General features: G+C 39.3%; 1 protein-coding gene across 1 annotated transcript in view; it reads left to right on the top strand.

The window, feature by feature from the left end:
• The window catches only part of POLG (DNA polymerase gamma, catalytic subunit), a 1518109-nt gene that overhangs the window by 185238 nt on the left and 1315516 nt on the right, over positions 1-17355 (top strand). The window contains exon 4 of the mRNA XM_044078211.1: positions 7885-8052. Within this exon, the coding sequence (XP_043934146.1) occupies positions 7885-8052 (168 nt within the window). The remainder of the gene's footprint in view (positions 1-7884; positions 8053-17355) is intronic.

Here is a 17355-nt window from a genome sequence, read left to right as displayed (position 1 = left end):
AATGTAATGTTTGAAAATGATTGGGTGGATTTTAATTGATGTTTAATGTTTGCATGTGGGAGTGAGTCAGTATGGTGTGCAATGTAAAATGCTTGCAACAAGGATTGTGTCAGTATGGTTTGTTTCATTTATATAAATGTATGATTGCCTATGTCGTAAGTGATGGTTTAATAAAGATGTTTCTGGTTTAAAAAAAAAAAAAAAAGAGCAGGAATTGAATAATTTATGTAATGTTTCTTAGGTTATATGATGTATAGCAATATATGTGAAGTATAATGTTTGTAAACGTGAACTTATTAATACAGTTAGATGATTTTTATATAAATGTAAATTTGTCTATATCGCAAGTGATAATTCAGTGAAGTTCTTTAAAGAAAAGAGTGGATTGAAAGATGGGTAGGTTTGTGGGAAGGGTAAACACAACAGTTAAAAAGGAGCTTGATTTTTCTTACTAATATTTAGTTTAATTAATAGCCAACTAGTCGTGGCTTCATTAGAGCTCAGTGTGATAACAGAGAAGGATATTTTGTTATGTTTTTTAATTAGAGGCATCACAGTCCCTGCTCTTTTGATGCCAGGCCTGTTGTTACAGGAAAGTCCATACTTGTTTTTTGAAAATGTAGATAGGAGGGGATTTAAGCCATGATGTTCATCGTGTTTCACTGCTGCAGTCATTACACTTGGGTTATCCTGCCGTCAGGCGGTCCCACAATCGGCCAGAGTTCCAAAGTCTTGTTCCAGCGTCGGTTGCTGTCGCTTCTTCCCTAACGTCAGTGCGCCAGGGGTATACAAGATGCAGCCAACACCATTTTCTTCAGTCTTTCTTGCCGCGCGGTACCCAAAGCAAAAGCAGTTCACAAGTGCCGGTCGGCCGACTATTTCAGAACCAAAGTCTTCAATAAAGCTAAGTACCCCGTTGGGGAAACTTTTTCTTGCCTCAGGTCGATCTCAGTAAAAGTTAATAATTGTATTTCTTGTGGGAAGCAAATACCTCATAAGGATTTTCATTCTTACTGTATTCCATTCCATGCTTAGGCCCAGACCACGTCACTAGTTGTCGGTTTTGTGCTAGATTTAACAAACGCACTATTAAACGTCTGTTTGATTTTGCTCACCATTACTTTGGCCGAAGGTTTAATTATACCATGTCATCGGAACAACCGACGACCAGAATACACAAAAAACGCAAAGACAAGGATAAGGACAGGCATCCAAGGCCCAAAATTGACGATGAAGCCTCTTCTAGGCCAGTCGCCGGTTCTCAGTGAGGCACTTTCGCAGCCCCTGACATCCGCTACCTCAGAGCCACAGGCCGCCTCCGACTTCCACGTGGAGATGTCTAGGCCTCTGGATACTCAAGGTGTTGGGCCTACGGAAACTAACCCTTCAGATGGGTCCAGAGCCGCTGAGCAGGCTTCGGCTTCTGAGGGTGTTTTCAGACCTTCGCAGCTTACCATAAAAACTACAGCCAAGTCTAAAACTCCATTAAAGACAAAGAAGCAAGTACAGCATTCTTCTGGACAGGCCTCCATGCCTAAAAAAACAGATGCTCAAATTAGCCGAAGACTTAATTACTCTGATCAGGGGTACCCATCCCCCTCCTGATAAAAGGCCTAAGCAGAATACAGACTATGACTCCTCTGACCAGGTTTCCATCTCTTCTGATTCCTCTTCAGACCAAGGATACTCTTTACCCTCCGATGAGGACTCTGATGCTGAAGAATCAATTCTTTCAGCCTCTCCTCCTGAGGATTATTCTTTTGGGGAAACTTTGCATACCATGAGGGAGCATTTCCATTGGGAGGGCCAGGATTACTCAGAATCCAAGAAAAGGCTCAGAGACTTCCTTTTATTTCCTCAGCACAGGCCCCTTGCTATTCCGCCAGTGTTAGATATTGTGGATGATGTGTTTTCTGAATCCAGTTTAAACCCTGATTCTTTGCCCCCTGCTCCAGTCAAGCCAGACAGGTACTACAGAGTCCCTGACTCACACAAAGTTATTTATAAAAACCCTGTTGCTGACCCAGAAACTATTTCCCAGGGTCCCAAAGTAGTAAAGGCTTCCACGGCTAAAAATCCAGTTCCCTCTGACAGGGATTCTAGAGCATTAGACAGATGGGGGAAGTAAGTTTACACCTCTGCAACTTTAGCAGTGAGAGCTTTAAATTGCCAGTTTCATATGCTTAAATACCAACAATATTTAATGTCTCTGTTAAAACATAAAATTATTGCAAGTTCAGAATATCCTGACTATAAGGAAATGCAGGATTTATGGCATGCAGCTGAGCAAGTGGGAAAAATACTCTGCAATGTGGTTTTGATTCATTAGAGGCTTCTTGTAGAGCAGCAGTTACAGGATCTGTGATTCGAAGGCATGCTTGGTTAAAAGAACAAGGTTTACCTGATCATGTTAAGGCTAAATTATTGGATGCTCCTTTACAGCAGGATATTTTATTTGGTGTTAAGGCAGAGGAAGTATTAAAGAAAATGGAGGATAAGGCAAAATCTATGCAAACAGAGAAGGATTTCTTACAGGTACAGCCACCTCGATTTAGCAGAAATTGGCCTTCAAAGAATTGGTCCTTTCCAGTGTCAGACAGACCACAAAGAGGCAGATACAGACGCCCAAGAGGCAGATCTCAGCCCCAAGGCTCTTACAGACCATGACAGTGGGGTGCTTCAACTCCAAAAAGAGGTGAAGACAAGTCACAACCTTACAGGAAACAGTCCCAATGACTTCCCCCTTCGAATGCCAAGCACTTACCTTCTGGCAGCTCCCTTAGGGGGAAAACTAGCACTTTTTTCTCAAAATTGGCGTATAATCACCCAAGACAAATGGGTTCTGAATATTGTGTCTCAAGGTTACAGGTTCCACTTTCACACTCTACCAAGGCTAAAAGGAATGCCAGACCTGCCACAAAATCAGTGGGCAGAGGCACAAAAACAAATTACAGCCCTCGTGGACATGAGAGCTATTCAAAAAGTGCCACAACAGGAACAAGGACAAGGATTTTACTCAAGACTTTTCTTGGTCCCCAGAAAGGACAAAGCCTGGAGACACATACAAGACCTTTCTACTCTAAATACTTACCTGGATATTCTGAAATTCAGAATGTTGACACTACAGTAGCTTCTTCCCATGCTGGGCAAGAAGGCTTGGCTTGTTACTTTGGACCTCAGAGGCATACCTGCATGTCCCTATCAGACAAAATTGCAGAAGATACCTCAGATTCATAGCTGGTTCAATGCATTACCAATTCTCTGCACTGCCCTTTGGCTTCTCTACTGTGCCCAGGGTCTTCACAAAGTGCCTGGCACCAGTAATTGCATTTTGCAGGCAAAAAGGAATTCAAATGTATCCATACCTGGACGATTGCCTTATTCAAGCAGAGAGCAAGGACATTCTTCTAAAGCATCTGGTGTTTGTAAAAAGGTTGCTAATTTGCCTAGGGTACACAGTAAACGAAAAGAAGTCAAAGCTAGTGCCCTCACAAGAGATAATATTCCTGGGTGCCAGCTTAAATACAACGGCCCAGATGGCTTATCTCACGCCAGACAAGCAAGGACAACTGACTCAGTACTTTCAATTGATGGCAACAAAAACCCAACTCCCTCCAAGAAAAATTCTGCAGGTCTTGGGATTCATGGCATCCTGCATTCTACTAATTCCATATGCCAGACTGCATATGAGGAAATTACAATGGTACCTAAAAAGTGTTTGGACTCAACACTGTCACAGTTTGGAAGCAGTAATGCCATTAATTCCCTGCCTGCAACAGGAGTTTTGATGGTGGGCACAGGCATGTCACCTCAACAAGGGACAGCCTTTCACTCTTCCCACAGCCAGGCAGACATTAACAAAAGATGCCTCGGATTACGCCTGGGTAGCACACATGGCAGGAAAATGTATTCAGGGCAAGTGGACCGCAGACCAAATGCATCTTCACATCAATCAAAAAGAGATGTTGGCTGTACAAAATGCCCCAACGGCTTTCAAGGACCTTCTGCATCCAGGGCAACTATTATTGAAGACCGACAACACCACAGTTATGTGGTACATAAGCAAGAGGGCACTCATTCTTATCCCCTATGCAGACAAGCCATGACCTTGTGGAACACAGCTCTAACCTTTCAAGCACAATTCCTGCCAGGAAAGAAAAATACTCTGGCAGACGACTTAAGCAGAAACATCATGAATCCTCACGAGTGGAAATTAAATCCACAAGTATTCAGCATGATAACGCAAAAATGGGGGTGCCCAGACATAGATCTTTTTGCCTCCCCAATGAACTGCCAACTACAAAAATTCTGCACAAGGACTTACACACACAGGCATGGAAAGTGGATGCTCTCTCGTTCAGCTGGAAAAGTCTAAAAGTTTATGCCTTCCCACCACTGCCTCTCCTTTCAATGGTACTCCTAAAAGCCAGACAAGAAAAAACACAGATGATCCTGATTGCCCCCGACTGGCCACGCCAGCTCTGGTACCCAATCTTAAAGAACTTAGCTCAAGGACTACCATGGATTTTACCTCAAACTCCACACCTTCTGACTCAAAAAAAACAATCAGATCCTGCACAGTCAGCTCAAAACCTTAAACCTGGCCGCATGGCAGATCCATTAGTCAAGCAGACAACATCTCTCTCTAAAGCTGTTATGGATGTCATTTTGGAGGTCAGGAGGCCTAGCACCCGGAAATCTTATTCAGAAAAGTGGAAGAGATTATGTGCCTGGAACCAGGCTCAAAGCTTTGACCCTCTTGTCCCAAATATTCTTCAGATTTTACAATACTTAACTGAGATGCTGGACAAAGGACTATCTTTTTCATCCATTAAGATCCACGCCTCTGCCATCTCGGCTCATTACAACACAGATCCTCCTATTTTTTCTCATCCATTGCTAAAACAGTACCTCAGAGGGGCTAAAAACATAAGACCGCCCCGGAGAGCACCATCACCAACATGGGACCTTAATTTTGTCTTGGAAAAACTAACCTTACCTCCTTTTGAGCCAGCCAATTCAGCAGAATTAAAATATGTATCATGGAAAACTGCTCTGCTTCTGGCAATAACCTCAGCACGAAGAGTCTGAGTTATAGGCACTAATGGCAGTGGAGCCTTTCATCATTTTTCACCAAGACGGGGTTTCTTTACGAACAAACCCTTCATTTATGCCTAAGGTGGTATCCAGTGTGGCTCTCAACCAAACTATTCACTTGCCAACTTTTTATCCAAATCCCCAGAATAAAGGGGAGAGACTTCTGCATTCCTTGGACATACACAGACAATTACGTTTCTACTTGGACAAAACAAAAGCTTTCAGAAAAACTGAGCAATTGTTTGTAGCATATGCTGCAGGATCACAGGGAAAGGCTATTTCAAAGCAGACCATTTCAAAGTGGATAGGACACTGTATCTGGTTCTGCTACACACAGCATGGCAAACCTGTACCTAGTAACATTAGGCCACATTCCACCAGGGCAGCAGCCACTTCAACTGCCTACCTTAGAGGAGTACCTAACAAAGATATCTTGGAAGCTGCAACTTGGAGTTCAGTGCACACCTTTACCAAGCATTATCACTTGCCTCTTTATTCTAGATCCAGAGCTGGCTTTGCCACTGCAGTGCTGCAGGGCCTCATAGCCACCCCAAATCCTCTATAGAATCAGCCACCCTAACTCAGCTTTGGGATTCAACCCAAGTGTAATGATTGCAGCAGTGAAACATGATGAACATAGTACAGTTTTGTACCTACCATAAATGTAGATGTTCGAGTGTCTTCACTGCTGCAGTCCAGGTTACCCACCCGCCATCCCCTCTTTCTTAGCTGGGACTTTTCTATACCTTTCTACACTATACTACCTATGTGGTGTATTTGCTGGTAACTGAAGGTTTTGTTTTTACCTTTATTGTATGTTTTTTTAGCAATATATATTGCCTACCTATTTGGGGCACCTGACATCTGGGGCAAGAAAAACTGAAGAAAATGGCGTCGGCTGCATCTTATATACCCCTGGCGCACTGACGTCAGGGAAGAAGCGACAGCAACTGACGCCGGACCAAGACTTTGGAACTCTGGCCGACTGTGGGACCGCCTGACGGCAGGATAACCCAAGTGTAATGACTGCAGCAGTGAAGACGCTCGAACATCTACATTTATGGTAGGTACAAAACTGTACTTTTTACTGACTCCTAGGTCCTTCCGACTTTTCATTAATTGTTTTTTCCTCCCCACAGCTGATTATCAGTTGCCACCAACTTCTCTCCTTACTCACTAGGTTAATGACTGTGACTCAAAAGGTCCTCTTCTTCCTTTGACACCTTCAACGTCTTTTCATTATGTTTGTATATCTCCTTAGAGTTGTTCCACCTGGGAATACATTACCCTGTACTCTTATGCTTAAGGACAGCAAATATCTTCTAGCCTTTTCTGTCATTCTCCCTGGATAACACCTAATGCTACTGTTAGTAGTTTTTGTGTTATTCATCAACAGGTTGATTTGATTTTCCTCTGTTTATTTTGTCCAGCACAGATTTTGAAGAGCACCAAGCTAGCATAAAGCACTATAGAACCCCAATGAATACTTGTCGCTTCTGTAATTCTTCCCTCACCATCACCATCCTCCTCCTACCTTACTGTTTATGCACTGCCTCAACATTTGGTCCTGCCTGTGTTCATTTTAATTTAGCCACCAATGTGTCCTGTGTTATAGAGTTTATTCCATTGTGGGGGTGGCAATTAACAACTCATTTATTTTTTTTCCCACCCAACTCCCAACGAACCTTCTGACACACAGGCTCCTACTGAAAGGTAAGTCAGCCAGTTAACAGGTGGACACATTGTTACTGCAACATTTAGAGAACTTTTTAAGTAGGAACTCAGCCAGGTAGGGCAATGCAGTCATTTGCTAAGGAGGACTGTAAACAATTAAAAGTAAACATCTAGTGATCTGTGAAACATTTAATTTTCCCTGAAGGAAAGCTGGTCATCATAATCTCTGCACAATTCAGTATGTAAAAAAATATAATAGTTTGTAATATTAGTAGTTTATTCTGGATGCATTTATTTATTTAAATTTGTAAATGGGTATAGAGCACTGATTTACATGGACTATATTATAAACAGAGTGAAATGAGCAGTATAACAGTTGAGTATATATAGTATTTGTAGTTTATATGAGTATGGTAGTTTTTCTGGGCTAAAATAACAAAACTGGAATAAACCTAGTTCACCTAACAGACAGGCTAAACTACTGCTCCAGACTAAAACCAACTATCTAAATGATCCCATTTCTATCTAACTCAGTCCAAACTGTCTACAAACTTTCTAAAAGTAAATCCCATTATCCTCCTCTACTTTCGCTCCACACTTTTCTCCCTTTACAGACCCCTCTTAGCTCAAGCTTGCATATATTGACCAATCTTGTAAAGCCTGTATATAAAGTATTCAGCTCAAACAGGTCTGTCTGTAAGATTTATTGTACCCACCACTAGTATCTCTAACTACTAGTCTAATCTTTCTTTTTCTATACTGTATAAAATTCCATAAATTGTAATCTATTTACTTTTTTTAAGAAATATTTTTTAAGAAATACTATGTAACAGCTCTCTTAACACTTTGCAAAATGTTAAGTTGCTAAATTTAAGTTTTTCTCATTCACTGTATGCCTTGGAGCTTTTCTCCCCAGGCCATCACTGAAAATGGACTTGTTATTCCCAGTAAACAACTGTAAAATAAATAAATAAAATAAATGTAACAGAAAGTAAGAATACATGCCTGTAGACTAATATTAATTTTGTTCTTCAAAGAGCAGATGAAATCAAGGTTCACTGTAAGTCTATCCTTGTTGGTTTGAGCTTTCTGATACATTTTCTGATGTTATAGGGTTCGAAGATGAGATTTCTTGATACCATGAGCATGCACATGGCCATCTCTGGCTTGACTGGATTTCAGCGTAGCCTCTGGATGGCCAGCAAACAAGGTAAACGTCGAGGACTGCAAGAGGTCAAGGAGCATATCAAGAAGATGCGGAGTAAGACAGAGGGACCAGCGGTAAGTGTTAATCTTGAGGCTTTCTCCTTATTTTTTGCATTTTTCCTGGCTTCTGTTGCCTTAACACAAGTGAATGGTCTTTTTTAACACGTACTAATCTAAAAAAAAAGATTGATTTGGTTTTTCTAGTCCATTCTGTGATGGCATCTTTGCAGGAGTCTGAATTTTGGAACAAGTTCTCTTCTTTGGACTGAATGGTATTACCTTGACTCTTGAGTATCTTTTGGGAATATCATGAGGAGAGTGGAAATAAAAACACTGAGAGAGGCAAACAAAGTAGAAGTAAACTATATCACAATGGTTAAAATAAGTGCAAACCAGCCATTTCGTCTAATCCTTGTTTGCAAGAACAAATGTTTTCCCTTTTCATTTGACTATTTCTGAGCCAAGTATAAGGATGGAAGCCTTATAATGGGATACAGTTGATTTTTGTGGTGGTGGGATTTGGGGGCACTGTTCTTAAATGATCCAGATTGACCTACACATATACATATGTTCACTCAGTTATCGACCCTGTACGTAGTTTGTGTAGGTTTTGCTTGTCTTTTGCATGATGCAAGCAAGACCAGATAACAAACACTGCCAGTGGAAATACAGAATGGGTAGTAACTGTGTACAAGAGACAGCCACAACAGTAGCAATATGCATTTTTTTCAAAGTTCTGATTGATCACCTTACTAATTTAAATATTTTTGTGACTCTGGTTTGTACTTAGAAAAAGTCAGGTCTTTTTTCCGTGGTTTGGATTTGCTTTAGCTTTTGCATTCTTGCCACTGTTGAAGTACCTTACTGTAGAGATTTGGTAAGTATTTTTACATTTACTACTTTTTAAATGTTTTTATAATGTGTGTGTGTATTATGCTTTATTTGTGCAAGGTGATAGAGGGATGTATGGTTTGCTGTACTTTTTCTTGGCTATTATAGCAAGTGTTTCCATATATTTATTGTAATGCCGTTAATCTTTTGTGGGGTTTTTTATATTTTAGATGCTGGCTTTTACTCTTTTTGTAATGTTAGTGTTTGTTAATTTTATTGCGCGTGTGTGTGTGTGTGTGTGTGTATGTATGTATATATGTATATATATATATATATATATATATATATATATATATATATATATATATATATATATACATACATACACAGTGCGCCGCCGGCATTTACCATTTTCCCCACTGTAGTGTGAGTTGGTATATATAATTTACAGGGGGTGTGGGGATGTAGCCCACCCCTAAATGGGGAGTGCGGCGGGGGCACGACATTATGAAATGTGAAATTTTGTTTAAAATGTTTCTTTTTTATTTGTATTGTTTTAGAGGTTTTGACTGGTACTGGAGGCGCATGTGCACTTGCGTTTCACTGTTTTTAAACTTTTGGCAATGATTACTTTCACTTTTATGGATTTATGGTATTTCCATCTTGAACATATGCAGTATGGTAAGTCAACATTCTGATAGGAATCTATATATATATATATATATATATATATATATATATAATATGTGTGTGTGTGTGTGTGTGTGTTTACGTCTCATGTGGGTAACCATTTGGAATGTCCAGCTCTGCTAGAGCGAGTTCTGAAACATGGAGACCGAAAAGCTGAAAAAAACAGGCTTACATATACCAAGTCCAAGAGACATTTCTTAGAGTATTCCATTTTCTCTCTCAGTTGGAGTATGTTTGTATATATATATATATATATATATATATATATATATATATATATTTAGATCTATGGGTATACTTCACTTGACTGAAAACTCATGTGACAGAATTTCATTTGACCAAGACCAAAATACCTAATTTTCAAAGTACTGAAAACTCATTTGACTGAATCTCATTTCACTGAATTTTAAGCCATAGACCTGATGTGGGTTTCCTTCACCTGTGACTTGCTTGTGATAAAAAGAATTACTGTGACTTAAAGTGCTGACTGTTAGAATACCGAGAGTCATGTAGAAAGTAGTGTTGTAGTGTTTCTAAATGTGGGTATGTCTCTCTACATTTTTATGGGAAGTATCTAAAGTAATATGGCGGATGTTTTGTGCATTCCCAGCAGTAGTGGCAGCATGTAGAGTACTGTAAGGCAAGTAAAAGATATATGCCCCTTTCCCCACTGTAGTGCAATCCTGGAGTAAGTATATATAGTTAGGGGGGCCCACCTAGTTTGGTTTTATATTGTTCGGTTTCTGTTAAGAGGGTAAGTAAGTAGTTTTTAAGTTGTAGAAAGAGTTAGTCATTTGTGTTGTAAGTGTACATGTCTATGGTTTAAAATTTAGTATTTTGCAATTCAGTATTGTAAGCTTTCAATGAAATGAGAGTCAGTAAAATGAATTTTCAGTATTTTGATAATTAGGTATTTTGGTCTCTGTCAAATGAGTTTTCAGTCATGTGAAGTAGAGACATATATATGTATAAATATATATATATATATATATATATTTTTTTTTTCTCAAAAACAAAAGACCCTCGGCAATGAACTGCATGGTACCAAAATAACAAAACGAAGCAAACTATAGACGTACCGAAGCAGAAACATGACTGGAGTACAACACTGAAAGACACTTTTTTAAAAATGAGCTCCCACCAGAGAACAGCTCAAATAATAAACGGACACATTTAAAACCAAAAAATGTAATGAGATAAGCACTTTTGCAAACAAAGTTTGCTTCATCAGATCATAATCACAGAAAAGACTGTCACAGAATAAATACAAACTCCATTAAACTAGTATTGTGACAACAGCCAATGAAACATGAAAGCATTTCTGGTTACTAAGCAACTAACAACCTGACAAATCAATCTAGACTTTCCCATTCTAGTAAGCTCATTTCGCTCCTATGTTCAAAGGTAACATCACATAAATGTACATCAGCAATGAAACGTTAAAAGCTAAACTATATACAAAAAAATATATATATATATATATATATATATATGTATGAAAAAAATATATCTAAAAGATCACAATAAAAATGTGTTCCGTGAAATCAAGATACCATTACCTCCTATGTCTTTGCGCTTTCAGGACTGGTTTGATGGCCACATAGTTATTCAAACCTAAGCCCTGATACGCTCTCAGCTTCAAGATCCATTACAGTTCCGTTCGTTCTGTAATGTTGACAATGTACCCTTTCCTCACACTTTCATGAATGACCTCCAAAACTAAGAACCTGAACTCATGACTGTTGCCCTTCTCATTCATGTGTTTAGCAGTGGCACTATAGTTCAGGCTCTTGTAAGCACAATACAGATGATCTCTGTTCACGTAGGAGTCTATTTGTCTTGCCTACGTAAAACTACCTACATGATATACACCGAGCTAAGTACACTAAATTCTTAGTGTTACAATCAGCTTTCACCCTAACCTCATATTCCCTGTCACCTTGAGTGTAAATAAATTCCATGGGCTCATCAACGAAGACACAAACTGAGCACCCATAACATCTCTTAGTACCCAACACCCCTCAATATATTCTCAACTCTCCCTCACTCTTAGGATTACAAATTCTATGCCTCAGAGACTTCTTATTCTTGTACCCAAACTTCGGTTTGGGTCCTACCAACCTGGCTATATCATAGCAAATCTATAAAACATGCCAGTGCTTATGTATAATATTCCTGTGTTCCTGGTCATCACTGAAATAAGTCAGGCCGAAAATAATCTTCTTCCGATGGCCATTAGGCTCCTTACAGAGTGAGGATGGAGAGGAAAAATATGGTTTCCCCAGAGTACTCCTGACCTCCCTGAGTCCTGAACTTCTAGTATATCAGATTCCTTATAGCCTCACACTAAACATTTCATGTACCACTAGCTATGCCAATTTGGTCCTGGTGGACTGGGAGGAGTAGCATGTGTTAGGACCCCTGTTACACAGTGATCTTTTGTATTTTTATTGCCATTTTGTAGACGATTTGTTCCTGCTTTGGACAGGAGATGGGGCACAGCTTTTAGCATTTGTGAATCACTTAAGTGGCAGTGGCACTTTTTTGAAGTTTACAGCAATTTATTCAACCACCAGGATTGAGTTTTTGGATGCAGAGGTACTTAGGTCGGGCGGAAACATTCTTTCTTGTATAGACTGGTATAGAACCCTCCTACATCATCCCTATGTCCACTGCATTAGTATAGACCCAAAGCATATTTTTCGCATTGTACTGAGGGGACAGATATTGAGAACTAGTAGGATAACTGGCAGAAATGAAGATTTTGAAAAAGGGTTAGAGCAAGTTAAGAAAGAATTTTTGGTGACAGGCTATAATGAATCTGATATACTAGAAGGAAAGCTTGTGGTGGAATGCAGAAGTCCAGGAAGTCATCAAAAGAAAGGAGTGCAGGAAAAAGTGGGAGGTAGAAAAGACAAACCAGGCTAGGAAAGAATACTGCTTGGCTAACAAAGAAATTAAAAGAAGAGTTGCAATAGCAAAGAACAGGGCAACAGAGGCAGTCTACCAGCTTATGTAAGTGCCTCAGTAGGTGGCACAAAGAAACTATACCAGGTTGCAAGGCAAAGACAGAAAGATAAAGAAGATAGTCAACACCCTTCATAAGGGATGCCAGTAACAACTTACTCACTAGTCCACAGGACATCAAAGGCAGATGAAAGGAGTACTTCCAGCAGCTTCTGAATGAAGCTATACTGACCCAGACACAGCCTGCAATAAGGGAAGAAGAGGAGCCCACCATACAAGAAGTAAGAATAGCACTAAGGAAAATGAAGTCAGGGAAAGCAGCAGGATCAGATGAGGTCACAGCAAATATGATAAAGGTGCTGGATGAGATAGGGGAGAAATGGCTCTTGAGGGTACTCATAGCAGTGTGGAGAGAAAGGCATATCCCAGATGACTGAACAGTTAAGTATACTTGTACCAGTGTACAAGAACAAGGGGGGCATCCACAACTGTGGCATACAGAGTTATCAGACTCCTGTCACATTATATGAAAGTTCTGGAGAGGGTAATTGTCACATTATATGAAAGTTCTGGAGAGGGTGATTGATAAATGGATATGCAGAGTAGTAGAGATTAAGATGGGGGATGAGCAGTTTGTATTCAGATCAGGATGTTTAAACATTTTAGCCAGCATACTCTTAAACATAACCTGTAAAATAATCAATGCTATAAATAATGAAACTTGGGGGTGGGAGGATGGCATAAGGGGTGGAACAAGGTTCCATGGTTATATAAACGTTACATACACGGAGGGGGGTATTATGAAAAAACAACTGGAGACTAATCCAAAATGTTCACCATATTGATTACTCCTGCAGTAGCCTTTAGCTATATGGGTTGTATCCTGCCAAGGATATAACAGCCTGCCAGCTACCAAAGCTTCAGGGCACCTTCCAAGCACCCAAACTGCTAGGCAACTCAAGCTGAGCTAACTAAAAGACAAGTTTGGGCATAAAACCCCTCAAAGTTCCTCTGAGGCTTTCAAGGACCAACAGTCTGCTTCTGCTTTCCTTTGATGGGCAGGTAAGTTCCCTTTAGGGAAATAAAGCTTCCATTTTCTTAATTTTGTTGATGTTGTATTACTTTTTTCTTCAGAAAAGTTATTTTAAAGCTAGTATGTTTTAGTGGACTATCTCGAGACTGTAATATACTTTTAAATGGAGAACTTGTTTTTTTCTCTCAGTTTAAAAGTGGTATAAAGTAACTGAAAAAAGTTTTCTGTGGAGAAAATGTGTTTATTTTATTCTGTAGGGCTAGCTTAGTGTTGTAAGTGCTTTTCACTGTTTTTCTGTCAAAAAAGTAACTTTTCTGGGCTGGTAGTGTTTACCAACAATAAGGAATAAAAGTAGGGAATTTGTTCCATTCCCCTTGTTTTATACTAGTAATGTTTAAAGAAGTTACTGAAGTGTTTCAGCGGCAGTGGCCCATACTACTTACGGATGAAAAGATACAGAGTTTAGTAAGTGATAAACCTCATTTCATTTTTAAAAATAGAAAATTGATTAAAAAGGATGTTATGTTATCCTGATAACAGGAAAAAGCATGGGATAGGTTTCAAAAGTGGGTGGAAAGTTACCTACCCCTTTTTGAAATGCAGGTATTGTCCATATACAGATACCGCTGATTGTTTTATGCATCCTGATTCTGGCATGAGGTATGTGTTTAAAGTTAATGTGAGTTGTGACACTAAAAAATATAGTGCGTCTAGCTTGCTGTGTCACATGTCACTCTTTCTATGTTGGGAAAACAAATAGGAGCCTTAAGGAACATATTGGAGAACATCTGTATAATTTTAGGATTTCTAATTTAAATAACGCATTAGCTAAACATGTTAAATACCGATGCCTGTCTTGTGTTTAGATTCTTGGTGATAGAAAATGTGCATGAAAGTATTTGGGGCAGATATCAGGAACACAACAGAGAATATTGAACTTAGGTGGATCATTGAGAGCTGATAGAGACTCGGATCTCAATGGCATGATCTCACTTAAGCCTGTTTTAAAAGCACGTAAATTGCAGAAATTGTTTTTACTATTTTATGCACCAAAGCATTTTTGTAGTTGATTATTTTAGACTGCATATGTTCTTGAATGTGTATAGGATTGTATTTATTAGAAATTACACATCGGAATTATAGTAGAAAAAACAGAAAGTTCCTGAGAATTTGTGACTATTCCTTTAAGTGACTCTATTACCTTGTGGTGATGCATTGTAATTTTTATGAATGGATTAGTTCTGATTGCTTGGTTAAGTCATTGGTGGATGCCTTTTTAATTTTGTATTTTAATGGTCTGATGAAGTGATATTTAGTATTGTGAAAGCGCTAACCTGGTTTAATAACACAAAAGAATTTTAACTCGGCTTTGTTTCGGAACTCCTTTTGTTGTATGCTCCAACTTGTTGCTTAGGCATTCCATTCATCCTCTGTGGAATTATATATATACTTTTGGACTTGTTTTTCAGTTTGTGTACACTATTCCCAAACCCAACCCACCAGCTATAGCTTTAATTGATCCAACTGTTGCTAAGCACTTAGTTAATTCCAATCCTACCCTTTTTGACAACAACTGGAAAAATATGAATAGGTATGATAAAAATAGTGTATACTTCTGCAGTTTTGATTTTCAGAATTTTGAATTGTCAGGCTCATTTGTTAAAGTTTGAACTGACAAATTGTGAAAATATGATGAATGTTTTATCTGCAGTTTCTTCTTGTGAGGAAAAATCTGTTTTAAATAACTTAGTTTCTTTTATTGCACAGGTCACTACTCTTTGCAGTCTGTGTATGACTCTTTTGATACTTCTTTCAGGGATATGGCCAATGGTACTGTTTTAAGGAGGTTTGCATGACTGCATTTTCAGAATCAACCAGATGATGATAAAAATGAGATTTTAAAATTTCCTTTGGATAAAGATTTAGTGTCAGGCCCTTCTGTTACAGAGATGATCAGAAAGTGTAATGAAAGGGGTAAGTTTAAGATTTTTCAGCTCTCCTTTTCCAAGAAATGTTCTATATCCTCATTCAAAAAAAAGAAAAATGGACAGAATAAACAGTCTCAACAAAGTACAGGTAAACAGACATACAAGTAGAAATGGCAAGGGGGGTTCCAAAAAGAAGTCTTTAAACCTCCCAGAACCAAGGACATTCCAAGGACATTCCAAACGTCTGAATGACTGTTTAATAGACCTTGTAAACCCCTCCAACCTTGGCCCCTTTTTTCTTCCAAAAAGTCTGAATCTCTATTTTTCTGTTTAGCAGTGGATAGTTTGACAAATGACTTCTGAAAATCATTCATCAAGGTTACAGATGGCAGTGGGAGGAAATTCCTCCTTTCTAGGCCATCATTCTTTATCCTCCAGATCAGACTTTTCTGTTTCCATCAGTTCTTCATCATATCCTGTTCCAAGCAGTGATAGCACCAGTTCCTCCTTCCCAGGTGGGAAAACATTTTTATTCAAGGATGTTCCTAGTGCCAAAGAAGTAAAATTCTTGGTCACCAGTTCTGGATCCTTCTTTCCTAAACCTGTTTGTAATAGTACCCAAATTCAAAATGTGTCACTTCAAACCTGTTAACTCTTTTGCCTCTCAAGTTTCCTGCAGCACTAAACTTAAAAAATGCTTATCATCACATCCCTATACATCCAGACTTCAGACGTTTCTTAAGGATTTCTGTATCTGGATCAAACTAGCAGTTCTCTGCCTTGCCCTTTTGAACTGTCCATTGCACCAGGAGTGTTCACAAAATGTCTAGCTCCAGTTAAAGCTCATTGCAGGCTACATGGTGTCTGCATTAGAGGCTTTTTCAAAGTGTCGGGAATCTCTTTCTTGGGTGAGAGATCTCTTATAGAAGCTGGGATTCCAAAGAACATTCAGAAGTCTTTCTTGGCTCCTTCACACAGGATTGTGTTCCTGGAATTTCAACTCGACACCTTAGTTCAAAGAGCATTCCTTCCACAGGAAAACATAAATCTTTATCTAGATCTGTTTCTGAGGTTCTCCACTCAGACTTCAGTGACTGTGAAGGAATACCTCAAGTTTTGGGTTTCATGACATCTAAGATACTCATGACACCCTTGGCAAGACTCCACTTGAGAAAGATACAGTGGTATCTGAAAACTCTTTGGTCCCAGCATCAACACCCTATATAATTTCAAATCCCAGTACTGGAGTTTGTCAGAAGAAAAACCTTTTTGATGGAGACAACAGATATCCTTAATTCTAGGTCTCCCTTTCTCACCCCTGTTGCAATACAGTCAGTCACTACTAATGCTTCAGACTTTGCTTGGGCAGCAGTTTCAGGAGGGATAAAAGTGAAGGGTTGTGAGACACCAAGGACATATGCAAGCACATAAAAATCAAGGAGATGCTTGCCCTGGTTAAGGCACTCAACTCTCTGAACCATAATTCTCTGAACCATATTTGGTCCCTGGGACTTTTTTAGGTGGTTACAGACAATACCACAGTTGTGTGCTACATCAACAAGAAAGGGGTAACCAGGTCGTAGCCCATTTGCAGTTTGCAGACTAGCCGTGTTTGCTTGCAATATAGCTTCACAGCATAGTTTCACTCTACAGGCATGCTACACTCCATCAGAACAAACGTTTGTGCAGACAAGCTGAGTAGGTCTGGGCAGACCCTCATGAATGAAACTAAATTAGGGGGTCTTCCAAAATTTGATTTGTCTGTGAGGAGTTCCTCAAGTAGACCTCTTTGCCTTCTCTCAATAAAGAATCAATCAGCCAGATTCTGTTACAGGACTCCATGCAAGAAGGTCTGGAAGACGGATGCCTTTTCTTTTGCTTGGACATGAATGTTCCTTTATACTTTTCCACCCTTTCTACCACTATCCA

Source organism: Protopterus annectens, chromosome 7.part0 (genome assembly GCF_019279795.1).
Source record: "Protopterus annectens isolate FY-2018-M chromosome 7.part0, PAN1.0, whole genome shotgun sequence".
Taxonomy (NCBI): domain Eukaryota; kingdom Metazoa; phylum Chordata; order Ceratodontiformes; family Protopteridae; genus Protopterus; species Protopterus annectens.
The sequence above is the reverse complement of the archived record's forward strand: the minus strand, read 5'-3'. Positions and strand labels throughout refer to the sequence as shown.